An 18,099-nucleotide genomic window follows, 5' to 3' on the forward strand; every position below is an offset into this window, starting at 1 on the left:
CATCTCCAAGAAACGGCTCTGGACGGATGGACGGACATACGGATGGACATACGGAACCCAATTCATAAGTCCCCGTCCCGGACTTCGTCCGGCGGGGACTAACAACAACACAGGCCAACACAGAGTGCATTCACTGTTGAGATATAGCCCAATTACCGAAAACCATTACTTAATACGTAAAATGCTCATTAATATTCATGGGATGTTTACCAAAACGTAATCAGTTCTTGCCATTACCTTACGGAACATGTGTACAAAATTTCATTTATTTGAGCCAGCCGTTTTGGAGAAAACGATAACACAGACAGACAGACAGACACACACCCACACCCACACACACACACAGACTTTCACACACTAATACATCTCTTCTTTACGAAAGAAAAAATGGGACTAACTAACCTTATAAAGCAACATATTTGGAGTAAACTTTGAAAGATCTTCAAGTGATGTTGTTGTGTTCTCAGTTGCCTGGGCTTCATCTAAACTCTCAGAATCAGATCCTTCACTGCTGAGAACTGCAATGACAATAACATTAGCATCAGATATGTACGTACTTAAAGTGGCCATATAGGGATGAGGATTGGGCTATTTAGTTTGGGATTTTTTATTTATAAAATAATTCTATCATGGCTTCCTACTTAAAATATTGATGTGAAAAAACATGTGTTTGTAACTCAATACAATGCATAAAAACTAATAATTTGCAAAAGGTTTGTTACTTTACATTGGTAGTGTATGTGCAATAACAGATTTCACACATTTATGAATTTATTGAGTTACAAACAAGGACTTGACATTATAGTGTTGCACTTAACAGATATTGAATTTCACGCTATTATTAGAAGATTATTAATACATTGTATATTGTATGTTGGTTTGGATTATTTGCTCTACAGCTAAGTTAAACTGAATGGACACTCAAAGCTTCAATGATTTCAAAATTATTTTTAATGAAGAATCATTGCCAAAATTTACAAATCTGTGATTACAGAGAGGGGAAAATCTGGTAAAATGGCATCACTTTACTGTTCTTCAGTATAATTGTGTAACTTGTGTTGTTTGAAAAGTCTTAAAATATTTATTCACATTACTAAAAACACAGGTTAAACAGACAACTGCCGACGCCTGGGACCCTATTTTGCATATGACTGACTGTATGTTTGGAGGTGGAGAACTTGAGATGACTCACTGGCAAGTAATCACCAAAATATAAACATTCCCTATATCTGGGTTTGTCACATGTAAATGCCGCATATTTGAATAATCCTGAATGACACACAATCTAAGCAGCTATTTGCAGGGGAATTTGTCTCATTTGGAAAGGTTTTTTTCATTCTATGAAACAAACAGACTGATTTTCAACTAATTTGTGTATCAAGTTACCATCCTACAACATTCACAAACAGTTTGTACATGGTATATGACCTGTGTGTTTCTCGGAGCACAGAAAAAATGCTGAAAACAAGACCCAGAAGCTAGTGCTCTGTACAGCAGTTTGAATTTCCTGCATTTGCATAGATTAGCCATAATCCTCTTTATATAGGGCAGTTCTGTCTTTAAGCCATACCGTCCCATCCTGTACCATACCATCCCGTACCATACCATACGATACTTGTGTTCAACAAACATTTTTTTCTTTAACTCTGGAAATTTTATTGGTACTAGCTAAGTAGGTTATACCTAGACCATATTGGTACTAGCTAAGTAGGTTATACCTAGACCATATTGGTACTAGCTAAATAGGTTATACCTAGACCATATTGGTACTAGCTAAATAGGTTATACCTAGACCATATTGGTACTAGCTAAATAGGTTATACCTAGACCATATTGGTACTAGCTAAATAGGTTATACCTAGACCATATTGGTACTAGCTAAATAGGTTATACCTAGACCATATTGGTACTAGCTAAATAGGTTATACCTAGACCATATTGGTACTAGCTAAATAGGTTATACCTAGACCATATTGGTACTAGCTAAGTAGGTTATACATTGACCATATTGGTACTAGCTAAGTAGGTTATACCTAGACCATATTGGTACTAGCTAAGACCATATTGGTACTAGCTAAGTAGGTTATACCTAGACCATATTGGTACTAGCTAAATAGGTTATACCTTGACCATATTGGTACTAGCTAAGTAGGTTATACCTAGACCATATTGGTACTAGCTAAATAGGTTATACCTAGACCATATTGGTACTAGCTAAGTAGGTTATACCTAGACCATATTGGTACTAGCTAAATAGGTTATACCTAGACCATATTGGTACTAGCTAAGTAGGTTATACCTAGACCATATTGGTACTAGCTAAGTAGGTTATACCTAGACCATATTGGTACTAGCTAAATAGGTTATACCTAGACCATATTGGTACTAGCTAAATAGGTTATACCTAGACCATATTGGTACTAGCTAAATAGGTTATACCTAGACCATATTGGTACTAGCTAAGTAGGTTATACCTAGACCATATTGGTACTAGCTAAATAGGTTATACCTAGACCATATTGGTACTAGCTAAATAGGTTATACCTAGACCATATTGGTACTAGCTAAGTAGGTTATACCTAGACCATATTGGTACTAGCTAAGTAGGTTATACCTAGACCATATTGGTACTAGCTAAGTAGGTTATACCTAGACCATATTGGTACTAGCTAAATAGGTTATACCTAGACCATATTGGTACTAGCTAAGTAGGTTATACCTAGACCATATTGGTACTAGCTAAATAGGTTATACCTAGACCATATTGGTACTAGCTAAGTAGGTTATACCTAGACCATATTGGTACTAGCTAAGTAGGTTATACCTAGACCATATTGGTACTAGCTAAGTAGGTTATACCTAGACCATATTGGTACTAGCTAAATAGGTTATACCTAGACCATATTGGTACTAGCTAAGTAGGTTATACCTAGACCATATTGGTACTAGCTAAGTAGGTTATACCTAGACCATATTGGTACTAGCTAAGTAGGTTATACCTAGACCATATTGGTACTAGCTAAGTAGGTTATACCTAGACCATATTGGTACTAGCTAAATAGGTTATACCTAGACCATATTGGTACTAGCTAAGTAGGTTATACCTAGACCATATTGGTACTAGCTAAATAGGTTATACCTAGACCATATTGGTACTAGCTAAGTAGGTTATACCTAGACCATATTGGTACTAGCTAAGTAGGTTATACCTAGACCATATTGGTACTAGCTAAATAGGTTATACCTAGACCATATTGGTACTAGCTAAATAGGTTATACCTAGACCATATTGGTACTAGCTAAGTAGGTTATACCTAGACCATATTGGTACTAGCTAAGTAGGTTATACCTAGACCATATTGGTACTAGCTAAGTAGGTTATACCTAGACCATATTGGTACTAGCTAAGTAGGTTATACCTAGACCATATTGGTACTAGCTAAGTAGGTTATACCTAGACCATATTGGTACTAGCTAAGTAGGTTATACCTAGACCATATTGGTACTAGCTAAATAGGTTATACCTAGACCATATTGGTACTAGCTAAGTAGGTTATACCTAGACCATATTGGTACTAGCTAAGTAGGTTATACCTAGACTATATTGGTACTAGCTAAATAGGTTATACATTGACTATATTGGTACTAGCTAAATAGGTTATACCTAGACCATATTGGTACTAGCTAAATAGGTTATACCTAGACCATATTGGTACTAGCTAAATAGGTTATACCTAGACCATATTGGTACTAGCTAAATAGGTTATACCTAGACCATATTGGTACTAGCTAAATAGGTTATACCTAGACCATATTGGTACTAGCTAAGTAGGTTATACCTAGACCATATTGGTACTAGCTAAGTAGGTTATACCTAGACCATATTGGTACTAGCTAAGTAGGTTATACCTAGACCATATTGGTACTAGCTAAGTAGGTTATACCTAGACCATATTGGTACTAGCTAAGTATGTTATACCTAGACCATATTGGTACTACCTAAGTAGGTTATACCTAGACCATATTGGTACTACCTAAGTAGGTTATACCTAGACCATATTGGTACTAGCTAAGTAGGTTATACCTAGACCATATTGGTCTTTGTAATATCTCTGTAATATGCATAATCATTTCACTTTTTCTTAGGGCATGGTAATGGTTGCTAGGGCTATTGTGTCAAAGTGTTTTGAACAGTAACTGCAGAATAACACCTCTAGAAACATTCCCACAAAGTTTTTGCCTAAAATTGAAAGTTTTAGACCTAATTTGCATATCACTGATGGGATCATCACGTTGTGAATACACTTCCATCTACATATCTCTACTAAGCATCCCCTTAAATTTCAGCCCAATCTGCTCAGTAATTCTGGAATTCTAGAATTTTGACAAAAAAAGACTCATTTTTACACCTAGTTTGCATATCAAATATCATAAACAAATTCTTAAGCTGAACACCACTAAAAACACTCCCACCAAATTATGCTCCATCTGCTTAATAGTTTTGGAATTATAGATTTTTGACCAAAAAGACAATCTTTGCCCTAATTTGCATATCACTGATTGGATCATCATGTCATCAACAATTCTTAAATCTACACGCCCCTAAGAATGTTCCTACAAATTTTCTGAGCGATCTGCCCAGTAACATTTGAGTTTTAAGTTTTTTGAAAATCAAATTTTTTTACCCAAAACTAACATCTCTGATACAATTATTTTCATTTGAAAAATTTCCCAATTAAACTCAAAAAAGTAATGCCCCCTGCAAATATCAAGGCAATTGATTGGGCGTTTTTTGTTTTTTTTTACCCAAAAAGCATATCGCTGACATAATGCAATCATTTTCACATGAATAATTTCCCATCTACCTGCCCAAAGCAATGTCCCCACCAGATACCAAGGTAATCGGTCTGGCGGTTTTTGACTCTCAGTCCTTTACACACACACATACACACACACACACACACACACACACACACACACACACACACACACACACACACACGCATGCACGCACGCACACACACACACACACACACATATACATATTTCACCATGCCTATAGCACTACTGAACATCGAAAAATATGGCATCTCAGAGATTGAATTGAACTACCACCATATACTTTTTTGATTAGCCATGTAACTACCATTAGATACTTTGTACCATAAGACAAGCCATGTAACTACCATTAGATACTTTGTACCATAAGACGAGCCATGTAACTACCATTAGAAACTTTGTACCATAAGACGAGCCATGTAACTACCATTAGATACTTTGTACCATAAGACGAGCCATGTAACTACCACTAGATACTTTGTACCATAAGACGAGCCATGTAACTACCATTAGATACTTTGTACCATAAGACGAGCCATGTAACTACCATTAGATTCTTTGTACCATAAGACTAGCCATGTAACTACCATTAGATACTTTGTACCATAAGACTAGCCATGTAACTACCATTAGATACTTTGTACCATAAGACTAGCCATGTAACTACCATTAGATACTTTGTACCATAAGACGAGCCATGTAACTACCATTAGATACTTTGATATAGGGGTAGACACTAGTCTGTCATGCACTAAATCATTATGTCTTACTACAAATATGGCTGCTACTCAGTAAATAGTGATATGAGCATCATAAATATTATTACTCTGTTATCTTATTAGATTTATGAACCCTTTAGTTGATGGCAGGCTAAATTAGTCAATTCAACGGCATGCAGTGATAGTGGCAGGTTTCCTTCCAGTCTGCATGCTGTAGAATTGATCAAGAATTTCTTACTGTATGGCATTTCATCTATATCTTCAGCTTTTGTTATACCTTCTCCAAGATCATTCCTTTCCAGACAAGAACCAAACACCAAGACATCCCCACTACCACCAAGGCCACTATCTGACGATGCACCTGACAAAAAAAACACACACAGAGATATGATAGAGTGATGGAAGTAAACCAAGTCTTTGTCAAAGACACAGTCCCAAACTACTATTAGTAATTTAAACAGACAAATTTGGTCATCATTCAGTCAAAAGTGAAAATATCAAAACAGTGATTTAAGAGTGCAGGCACTTGATGTGATTTGTAAAATAGCACTAATGGCACAATAGGCAATCAAAGATTGATTGGTACGACATCATACTCTCTTGGTAAGTTGATTCTCCACTTGCCAATCCATCCCTGTTGTTATCTTAGCAATATATGCTATTACTTTGCTGTTGCTATGGGCATGGTCTAGACTAGTAGACTATTGATCTAGCCCAATCAACTGAAAGCAACATCCCTATCAGTTATCAAAATAATCCTTAAAGTGGATTTTGACTTGAAGGTTAAGATGAGCACAGAAACATAGACAGACAGACAGACAGACAGACAGACAGACAGACAGACAGACGGAAAAGACACTTTACCATGTTTATAGCATGACTGAAACTGATATTGATCAGATGTGCTAAAAACATTGTTTTTAAGTATTCTAAATCACAGATTAATCTTGGTGCCACAGACAAGCAGGTGTGAAGTACAGGGCTGGAATTATAACATACCTGTATTAAGAGATACAGGGCTGAAACTATAACATAACTGTATTAAGAGATACAGGGATGGAACTATAACATAACTGTAATAAGAGATACAGGGCTGAAATTATAACATACCTGTGTTAAGAGATACAGGGCTGGAACTATAACATACCTGTATTAAGAGATACAGGGATGGAACTATAACATACCTGTATTAAGAGATACAGGGCTGGAACTATAACATAACTGTATTAAGAGATACAGGGCTGGAACTATAACATACCTGTATTAAGAGATACAGGGATGGAACTATAACATACCTGTAATAAGAGATACAGGGCTGAAATTATAACATACCTGTGTTAAGAGATACAGGGCTGGAACTATAACTACTTGAACTCATTTTAGGACTTGGTTCAGATGACGTTTCCACATCCTCTGATTTCTTCTTGGATTTTCTCCTGTGATGTTTCGTAACGCTCCATGTTCGTATAATCTTCTTTCCTGGCTGTTTCTCTAACTGTTCTGGTTCTGTTGGCAGTTTCTTCACATATTTCTTGTTCACATATTTTGATCTTATCCATGCTTCTCTCACATCACTGTAGATAACAATGCATAGAAAACAAAACAAATAAAATACTTTGTACCATCAGTGGTCATCTTTAACTGTCAAGAGAATGCTTTTAATGTTTGGTTCTGTGTGTGTGTGTGTGTGTGTGTGTGTGTGTGTGTGTGTGTGTGTGTGTGTGTCTGTATCATCATTTTCTCACAAACTTAAAAAAAATACCGCCAATGGCGTTGTAGCACAACTGTACAGTTTAAAAAAATGTTTATCCATATGCTAGTCCATGCTAACAATAAGTGTTCATTTGCTGAATGACTATCCAGTTGCCTATCCAACCATGTTGCTATCTTTGCGATATACACTATCATTTGGCTGTTGCTATGGGCGTGTTCATGTTGTTATATATATGCATACATTTTTGTATGTTTTTGTTCACTTGTGTATGAATTCCTGATATTATCTTAGCAATATACATGATCATTTGGCTGTTGCTATGGGTGTGGTCTTGTTGCTAGGCATATTTACATACATTTTTTGAATGTTTATTCAACTGTCTATTAATCCCTGTTATCTTTGCAATGTATGTGATCATTTGGCTGTTGCTATGGGTGTGGTCATGGTTGCTAGGGATATTTGCATACATTTTTTGAATGTTTACTCACTTGCCTACCAGATGATGTTATTTGACCAAAATATACTGCCAATTGGTTGTTGCTAAGGACGTGGTCATGGTTGCTAGGGCCAATTGTGTCAAAATATTTTGAAGAAAATCTGCATAATAACACTTCTAGAAACATCTCACCAAGTTTCAGTGTCATTGACCAAGTACTTTGTGAGATACAAGTTTTTGACCAAAAATGAACATTTTTACACCTAATTTGCATATCACTCATGACATCATTGTATCCTTAATATTTCTTCATCTATACATCCCTAGATGCATTCTCATAAAATTTCAGCCCAATCTGCTCAGTAGTTTTGGAATTATTGACTTTTGACCAAAAAGACACATTTTTAGCCCTAATTTGCATATTACTGATGGAATCATCATGTCATGAACAAATCTTACTTTACACTCCCTTAAGAACGTTTCCACCAAATTAGTAGTTTCTGAGTTTAAATTTTTTAACCAAAAATCACATTTTTGACCCAAATCACAAACCGGTGGTAAGATCATTTTGATTTGAACAATCTTTCATTAGAACACCATAAGTAATGTCCTCACCAAATATCAAGCCAATTGGTCTGGCGGTTTTTGACTTTAAGTTGTTTATATACACACACACACACGCACGCACGCACGCACACACGCACGCACGCACGCACGCACACACACATACACACATGCACGCACACGCACGCATGCACGCACACACACACACACATGCATGCAGACACATACACACAGACGCCAGACGATGCCTATAGCACTACTGAACTTAGGTTCAGTTGTGCTAACAAATGAAATTGGGTACATACGATCTAAATTTATATGGTTATGCCAAGAAGTGATTGTTTTTTGAGCAAGATTTGTGTCTGCTAATCACCTTTATTTGAGTAACATTTGTGATTGAGTGCCAGGTGCTATGACTGAAATGACAGTAGTGACAACAAATAAATACTGACAATTTACAAATGTTTCTAAATGGTCCATATGCTTAGGTACTTGTTGATACAATCTGCTTGTTTCTACATCCAGTTGTTAGGAGGTACATCTGGATGATTGCATGTTAGGAGGTACACCTGGATGATTGCATTTTAGGAGGTACATCTGGATAATTTCATGTTAGGAGGTACATCTGGATGATTTCATGTTAGGAGGTTCATCTGGATGATTTCATGTTAGGAGGTACATCTGGATGATTTCATGTTAGGAGGTACATCTGGATGATTTCATGTTAGGAGGTACGCCTGGATGATTTCATGTTAGGAGGTACATCTGGATGATTTCATGTTAGGAGGTACACCTGGATGATTTCATGTTAGGAGGTACGCCTGGATGATTTCATGTTAGGAGGTACACCTGGATGATTTCATGTTAGGAGGTACGCCTGGATGATTTTGTGTTAGGAGGTACACCTCGATGATTTCATGTTAGGAGGTACACCTGGATGATTACATGTTAGGAGGTACATCTGGATGATTTCATGTTAGGAGGTACGCCTGGATGATTTCATGTTAGGAGGTACGCCTGGATGATTTCGTGTTAGGAGGTACGCCTGGATGATTGCATGTTAGGAGGTACACCTGGATGATTTCATGTTAGGAGGTACACCTGGATGATTTCATGTTAGGAGGTACACCTGGATGATTACATGTTAGGAGGTACACCTGGATGATTACATGTTAGGAGGTACACCTGGATGATCACATGTTAGGAGGTACACCTGGATGATTACATGTTAGGAGGTACACCTGGATGATTACATGTTAGGAGGTACATCTGGATGATTACATGTTAGGAGGTACATCTGGTTGATTTCATGTTAGGAGGTACATCTGGTTGATTTCATGTTAGGAGGTACACCTGGATGATTTCATGTTAGGAGGTACACCTGGATGATTTCATGTTAGGAGGTTCATCTGGATGATTTCATGTTAGGAGGTACATCTGGATGATTTCATGTTAGGAGGTACATCTGGATGATTTCATGTTAGGAGGTACATCTGGATGATTTCATGTTAGGAGGTACGCCTGGATGATTTCATGTTAGGAGGTATGCCTGGATGATTTCATGTTAGGAGGTACATCTGGATAATTTCATGTTAGGAGGTACATCTGGATGATTTCATGTTAGGAGGTACATCTGGATGATTTCATGTTAGGAGGTTCATCTGGATGATTTCATGTTAGGAGGTACATCTGGATGATTACATGTTAGGAGGTACATCTGGATGATTTCATGTTAGGAGGTACGCCTGGATGATTTCATGTTAGGAGGTTCATCTGGATGATTTCATGTTAGGAGGTATGCCTGGATGATTTCATGTTAGGAGGTATGCCTGGATGATTTCATGTTAGGAGGTACATCTGGATGATTTCATGTTAGGAGGTACATTTGGATGATTTCATGTTAGGAGGTACATCTGGATGATTTCATGTTAGGAGGTATGCCTGGATGATTTCATGTTAGGAGGTACATCTGGATGATTTCATGTTAGGAGGTACATCTGGATGATTTCATGTTAGGAGGTACACCTGGATGATTTCATGTTAGGAGGTACACCTGGATGATTGCATATTTATATTTGCATATTGTTTGATATCTGTATTTATGCTGACCTTCATTTTATAAAATAAATGTTACTTAGGGCCATCAATAAAAAGATATACAAGGCAGTACATTTCATATACAATAATAGTAATAGATCTGTGCTTGACCAATTTCTTTTCATTTTCCGTATTTTTCTGAACTACTGAATTTCAAATTCACCAATGGTAGCAATGGTGTTGTGTATAACTGATACTGAAATCCAATGCTACCAATGGTGTTGTGTATACGTATGTAACAAAGTAACCAAGCCACCTTTTCTTCATTCACTTATCAAGCTCTACATCCGTATCGAGCACTGTACACCAGAAAATCCGGTACCATACATACATACATATTTATACATACATACACATACATACATACATACATACATACATACATACATACATACATACATACATACATACATACATACATACATACATACATACATACATACATACATACATACATATCTATACATACATATCTATACATACATACACATACATACATACATACATACATACATACATACATACATACATACATACATACATACATACATACATACATACATACATACATACATACATACATGTTATGCAGAAATTGAATCAAATTTTGTATATTAGCAGCTGCTATTATATCTTACCTATCACAGTCCTCTGATGCTCTCTTCACTGTTGTGTCAGTTACATTAGCCTCATATATTTTATTGATTTTATCATTACCTAGTTCTGCCATAACCTGAAATGAATGTCAAACCCTTATTAATGAGACACTTACATGTAGTAGGAAAGTCCCTAGTGATGAAACACTAAGCAGGTGAATCCCTAGTAGACACTTAGTATGTGATGCCCTAGTAGAGAGACACTTAGTATGTGACGCCCTAGTAGCGAGACAATTAGTAGGTGATGCCCTAGTAATGAGACACTTAGTAGGTGAGTCCCTAGTAGAGAGACAATTAATAGGTGACTCCCTAGTAATGAGACAATTAGTATGTGATGCCCTAGTAATGAGACACTTAGTAGGTGAGTCCCTAGTAGAGAGACAATTAGTAGGTGACACCCTAGTAGAGAGACAATTAGTATGTGACACCCTAGTAATGAGACACCTGGTAGACACCTGGCCGTTCTACATCACAACAACGTGTGTCTATGTCACTGGTTCTGCTCTGTTCAAAATATGAGTCAAAAAGTTCAAAATTGCCATTACTTTCCCAGATTTTTTCATTGATATTACTTTGCACTGGTATAATTTCGTTTATTCTCCTATATTCATTCAGCTGGAAAATACTCATGACCTAAAGTTGTCACTACTTGTCTAGTGACTCGTAGTGACAAAGACCTATTAGGTCACTTGTATTTTCCTTGGCTGAACGAAGAAAATTATTGGGGAATAACATCGAATTATCTAGATGCAGTACTGTAGCGGTTTTGCTCAGTCACTCTCAGTCCTTCACTATAACCACTACAGTGTGTAAGCTCCTATCAAAAATGTTTTCAGGATCCTGAACACATATTCAAACTGGTTTGTTTGTAGATTATATCCCTCACCTCTCTGAAAGTTGAGCATATTCTATGTCATTGTCTATAAATGTGTCGCTCTCAATCAGATTAATACTTCCTCAATGTTATTTTCAAGTGGAAATCGTACTATATTCTCGATGTTTCAGCTAACTTTTAAAATTTGGCAGACATGTTGACTAATACTGCACATGCTCCATGTACAAGAATGACATCGTAATGGCTGCTGAAGGACTCCAATGTAGCGGTTCAGAGTATTTATTGCCGTTTTAAACAGAAAATGAACAGATTCAAGTACTTATGAAGCAATAATTGAAGCTAGGGAATTGACTACGTTTATGATTGGCCTTGTTTGATCATAGAATTGTAGCTTTGTTTTCCTTTGCAAACCCCTTAAGAAAATAAACAGTAAAATGAACAATGTTGAACACAAAACATAATATAAAAAAGAATGAAATTTATTGTTACAGTATTAAATAAAAGCAATAGATATCAAAGCACTCTGACAAGTAGTATTTGAGAAGAAGTTGAAAATATCATTTTTTGACAAAAAGCTCGAAAAAACCTGAAAATGGCACAGATCAACTTGGCATCAACAAATCTGAATAGCCTTCACAAAAGAACATGCACATCAAATATCAGAGTATTGTGTCTGTCGGTTTAGGAGAAGAAGATGAAAATAAAAAAGTTGACGGACTGACGACAACAGAGAATCAACCTAACCCTTAAGTTCTGCTCAGCTGTCACTAACAGCTGAGCTAAAAAAAACCTGCAATTATTGCAGCTACTAATTATTAATTATTACTTACTTTCAGTGTTTCTGGTTCCCATGCATCGAGAGTTAATGACCTGACTTTGGACATATGTACACCAAAACTCCTGTTAATTTAAAAATAACAATTTTATCAAGTATAGATCACAAGTACTAAATAATATACATATAGCAAACTGCCATATACACAGTGTCATTTCATTCACCTGGATGCAAACACTGCCACCTTCACTTACAATTACAATTTGCATCCAATTTTTTGGACCATGAAAAATATCTTTTGCACATGAAATAACATATTCTACACATGTACACTGAATTGAACACTTTGACCTTCAATAAGCTCATGTGTGTGTGTGAGTGAGTGAGTGTGTGTGTGTGTGTGTGTGTGTGTGTGTGTGTGTGTGTGTGTCTGTGTGTGTCTGTGTGTGTGTGTGTGTGTGTGTGTGTGTGTGTGTGTGTGTGTGTGTGTGTGTGTGTGTGTGTGTGTGTGTGTGTGTGTGTGTTCATGTGTGCGTGCATACGCATGCATGCATGCATGCATGCGTGTCATTTTCTCTACAATGACAGGTTGGTAAATTGAAATTATATTGTCCATACATTCCTTACTATAATAGATGAGATTCATGCATACTAATCAGACCTATCTGCATACCAATGAAATACACAATATCTCACCTTAGTGGTTTATTCAATCCAAACAAAATTTTGTACACAGTGTTTGGCATAATGGCTTGGTATTAATTTTTTGTGGGTGACATGAGTAATTTGTGTATCCATTAAATATAGTAAGTTAGGCAATATCTCATTACAGGATTGTTGAATTGAAATTTTGTACATTAGGGTACCAGTTAGAGGTGAGGTTTTAGGGCAAGATCTTGGGATAAAATTCAATTTACGAACACACACACATACACAGACACACACACACACACACACACACACACACACACACACACACACACATATATATATATATATAGGAAGTCAGTGGTAAGATTTGTCCGTAGTACAGTGCTCGATACAGTGCTCGAGCGGAGTATATGTTGAGGGTAGAAGAAAATCAAGTCGGGTTTTTCGTCTCTACAAGCCTGTTTCGTGAGTAAATCACTCGTCAGGAGATGTTGATATATATATATATATATATATATATATATATATATATATATATATATATATATATATATATATATATATATATATATATATATATATATATATATATATATATATATATATATATATATATATATATATATATATATATATATATATATATATATATATATATATATATATATATATATATATATGTGTGCTAAAGAGTGATATGAGCAGCAAAAGTAATGCATGTATTTCCCTGATGTTCGAGATTTCAAAGTAATTGGCTGCAATACTAGTGACTTTAATACCTGTGTATACCAGAACATTGTATACCTAGTGTTATTCCAAGGTTTATAATGACTTACCTGTGTATACCAGAACACTGTATACATAGTGTTATTCCAAGGTTTATACTGGCCCATCGAGGATCTTAAAAAAAAGACAAGTATCACTGTTAGTAAAGTAGAAATAAATTAAAATAATAAAATTCATAACACTAATGTTGTAAGCTTATTAGTCTTTCAAATCTTTTTCAACTCCTTGATTGCATCAACATTTCTCAAATAGTAATATTTTTTCAGTGGTACCATGGCTTATTTTGACAACCCAACTTTAATCATGAGTGTAGATTAGTTAATATACACACACCATAGGTGTAGATTAGTTAATATACACGTATCATGGGTGTAGACTAGTTTTAGAATCATAGACTATTTGATGTAAGGTCTATGCTAGAACCATAGACTATTTGGTGTAAGGTCTATGCTAGAACCATAGACTATTTGGTGTAAGGTCTATGCTAGAACCATAGACTATTTGGTGTAAGGTCTATGCTAGAACCATAGACTATTTGATGTAAGGTCTATGCTAGAACCATAGACTATTTGGTGTATGGTCTATGCTAGAATCATAGACTATTTGATGTAAGGTCTATGCTAGAATCAGACAAAATGTAATATTGTGTTCATACTTACTAGGAGCTTTACAATCACAGCATTTTTCATTGCCAGCTATGGTTTGTAATTTACTTAGCATACTGAAATCAAGCAGATAGTTATTTTTAGCCAACATATATTTTGTTTTTAATTTGAACTCAGAAAGTTAATAGATAAACATTTCCATACAGATACAATGATTAGAACAAATCTGATCTTGTGTTCCCATTAACCAAGGTATTACAGTATGATTGTACACCTGATAGAATTGAGGTTGCAATAGACCATGTGCTCCAAATGGAGTTCCAATATTTAGAACAACTCTGATCTTGTGTTCCCATTAACCAAGGTATTACAGTATGATTGCACACCTGATAGAATTGAGGTTGCAATATACCATGTGCTCCAAATGGACTTCCAATGATTAGAACAACTCTGATCTTGTGTTCCCATTAACCAAGGTATTACAGTATGATTGCACACCTGATAGAATTGAGGTTGCAATAGACCATGTGCTCCAAATGGAGTTCACAAAGTATAAAGGGTTGTAATCTGATTAAAATCTGATGTGCTGAATATGGCTTAATTTCTTTAAATACCAAGTTTATTTCCTTCATTTATTGTTTTCATTTTGTTGTTCCGGGAGTCATTGTCGCTATCCCATGAGCTTTGAGAGAGAATTTTTAATATACAGGGTCAGATGTGGGAAGGTGGCAATCACCCCGAACAACAAACAACACGAAGTGATGGAAATAGAGATAAATAAAGCAATACAGCCGCTTTCACCACATCAGATTTTAATCAGATTGTAAGGGCATGTTGTGCAACTATAGGTCTGTGCTAGGGGTAATACTTGTAAAACACTTTAGGCATGTTGTGCAACTATAGGTCTGTGCTAGGGGTAATACTTGTAAAACACTTTAGGCATGTTGTGCAACTATACGTCTGTGCTAGGGGTAATACTTGTATAACACTTTAGGCATCGTGTGGAGCACTATGTAAAACTAGAACAAGTCTTCATAGAGGCCATACCCCCCTTCAAATGTGACTTTATAGAGACATGATTTTAAAGAAATTGGTGGCAACAAATAAACACTGCAGCGTCTGATAATACAGGGAATTGCTGAATTTCAGTAACTAAGCATGAAGATCCAGGTCTAGGTCAAACGTCAATGTCTAAAAGAAAGTTTAAAGTTGGCAATGTAGTGGTAGACACTTTAGTGTAGTCTCCATGTCTTGACATTTTTAGTTAATTGGTAAATCGTGATTGCTCACTACAAATATGACTGCCATTGAGTAAAAGTGACATGAACACCAAAAGTAGCACATCTGTATGTAAATTTATCTGGTTCTGTATTATCTATAGACATGATCTAAAAGACATAATTGCTACAAAAGTGTCTGCAATATGTAAGTAAAAGCATAATTTTGTTGATCCGTGTATAGAGTCTATGATTGAAGTTTTTTTTTACTAAAAATATCGATGCCATTCAGACAAAATTACATAAGCACCAAAAACAATGCTTATGTATAGTTCTTTACTTCAATATTACTTGTAAACATGATTTAAAGAAATTGATGGCAATATGTAAATATTACAATGTGTCTGTGATAGGCAGGAATTAGCTTGCATCTGATAATGTGGGGTAGTAGACACTTGAATGGAGTCTCTATGTATTACAGTTTTTGAGTTATGCAGAAATAGCTTGCATCTGATAATATGGGGTAGACACTTGAATGGAGTCTCTATGCATTACAGTTTTTGAGTTACGCAGTAATATTGATTTTTAATTACAAATATAGCCATCATTCAGTCAAATTTACATATATCAAAAAACTAATCGACATGCATATGTCCCACATGATATGTCACCTTTGTGTCAGGTTTGAAAGAAATTGGATATTGCATGTCTGAGAAATGATGTATTACGGATGCACAGATGGACATGGAGAAACGGACTGAGCTCATTGTAATAGTACCCCTTTGGGGGTGTCATTATTGTAACTACTAACTGACCTGGGCTGTACTTTCCTAGTTGCACCATCTAGAGAAGATACTACTGAACTGACAGATGATGATTCTTCATTTTCCAGCTGTAAAAACAGGAAAGTTGAGAATGTGTTAACAAGGTTAAACTGCTAGTGATTCTAACTTCAATACATGGCTTATCAAATCTATATATGACAACAGTGACATGTATACTAGCTTAAATAGACAATCACATGAACAGACACATACACACACACACACACACACACACACACACATATACACACACAGATACACATACACATACAGAGACATACACATACATAGACACACACACATACATACATACATACATACATACAGACACATACACACATACACACATACACAAACACACACACACACACACACACACACACACACACACACACACACACACACACACACACACACACACACACACAGGCCCTGTCAATGAAGCAATTATAGTGCTTTAAGCATGTAGATGAAACAGTACAATACAATATGATACGATATGATACGGTACGGTACGGTACGGTACGGTACAGTACGGTACGATACGATACGCTACGATACGCTACGATACGATACGATACGCTACGATACGATACAATACGATACGATACGATACGATACGATAGGATAGGATAGGATACAATACAATACAATACAATACAATACAATACAATACAATACAATACAGGTCAAAATTTCTCACGCATGTTGCCAAAACTTGCCAGGAAACCACAAATCCAATATATGACTATGACTGGCTCCCTGTAGCATAGTGGTTAGCGCACAGGATTAGCAGTCGGGAGGTCACGGGTTCGTATCCCACTGGAAACAGGGGATTTTTCAGTGACCGACCCAAACCCAGGGTGTGTGTTCTACAGACTCAATGTCTGGTGTGGTTGTTATTTGACCCTTACTGTGAAGGCCATGAAATGAAGTGACATGCATAGCGAATCTCATACTTGTTGAAGATTTGGTTGAAATTGCCCTGAGCATATTTAAGATACAGATGGACATGTACACACAGACAAACAAGACCCAATGAAGTAACCCCCACCCAACCCCCTCTACTAGTCTTTGTTTGTTAGGGCTAATAATGTTGCCATGGTCACAGGACCCAATGAAGTAACCCCCACCCAACCCCCTCTTAGTCTTTGTTTGTTAGGGCTAATAATGTCAACAAATCCAATATTCAAACTATACATGACATTAATGTTGTCATGGTCAACAAATCCAATATTCAAACTATATATGACATTAATGTTGTCATGGTCAACAAATCCTATATTCAAACTATACATGACATTAATGTTGTCATGGTCAACAAATCCAATATTCAAACTATATATGACATTAATGTTGTCATGGTCAACAAATCCTATAT

General features: G+C 36.1%; 1 protein-coding gene across 1 annotated transcript in view; it reads right to left on the reverse strand.

Annotated features, from left to right (window-relative positions):
- The window catches only part of LOC144451326 (arf-GAP with coiled-coil, ANK repeat and PH domain-containing protein 2-like), a gene marked incomplete at its 5' end in the record, with an annotated part of 103,380 nt that overhangs the window by 37,046 nt on the left and 48,235 nt on the right, over nt 1–18,099 (reverse strand). Inside the window, 8 exons of the mRNA XM_078142131.1 lie at nt 403–518; nt 5,797–5,919; nt 6,891–7,132; nt 11,008–11,102; nt 12,691–12,760; nt 14,123–14,186; nt 14,732–14,793; nt 16,710–16,786. Coding sequence (XP_077998257.1) covers nt 403–518; nt 5,797–5,919; nt 6,891–7,132; nt 11,008–11,102; nt 12,691–12,760; nt 14,123–14,186; nt 14,732–14,793; nt 16,710–16,786 — 849 coding nt within the window. The remainder of the gene's footprint in view (nt 1–402; nt 519–5,796; nt 5,920–6,890; nt 7,133–11,007; nt 11,103–12,690; nt 12,761–14,122; nt 14,187–14,731; nt 14,794–16,709; nt 16,787–18,099) is intronic.

This window comes from Glandiceps talaboti, chromosome 21, assembly GCF_964340395.1.
Source record: "Glandiceps talaboti chromosome 21, keGlaTala1.1, whole genome shotgun sequence".
NCBI classification, from domain to species: Eukaryota; Metazoa; Hemichordata; class Enteropneusta; family Spengelidae; genus Glandiceps; species Glandiceps talaboti.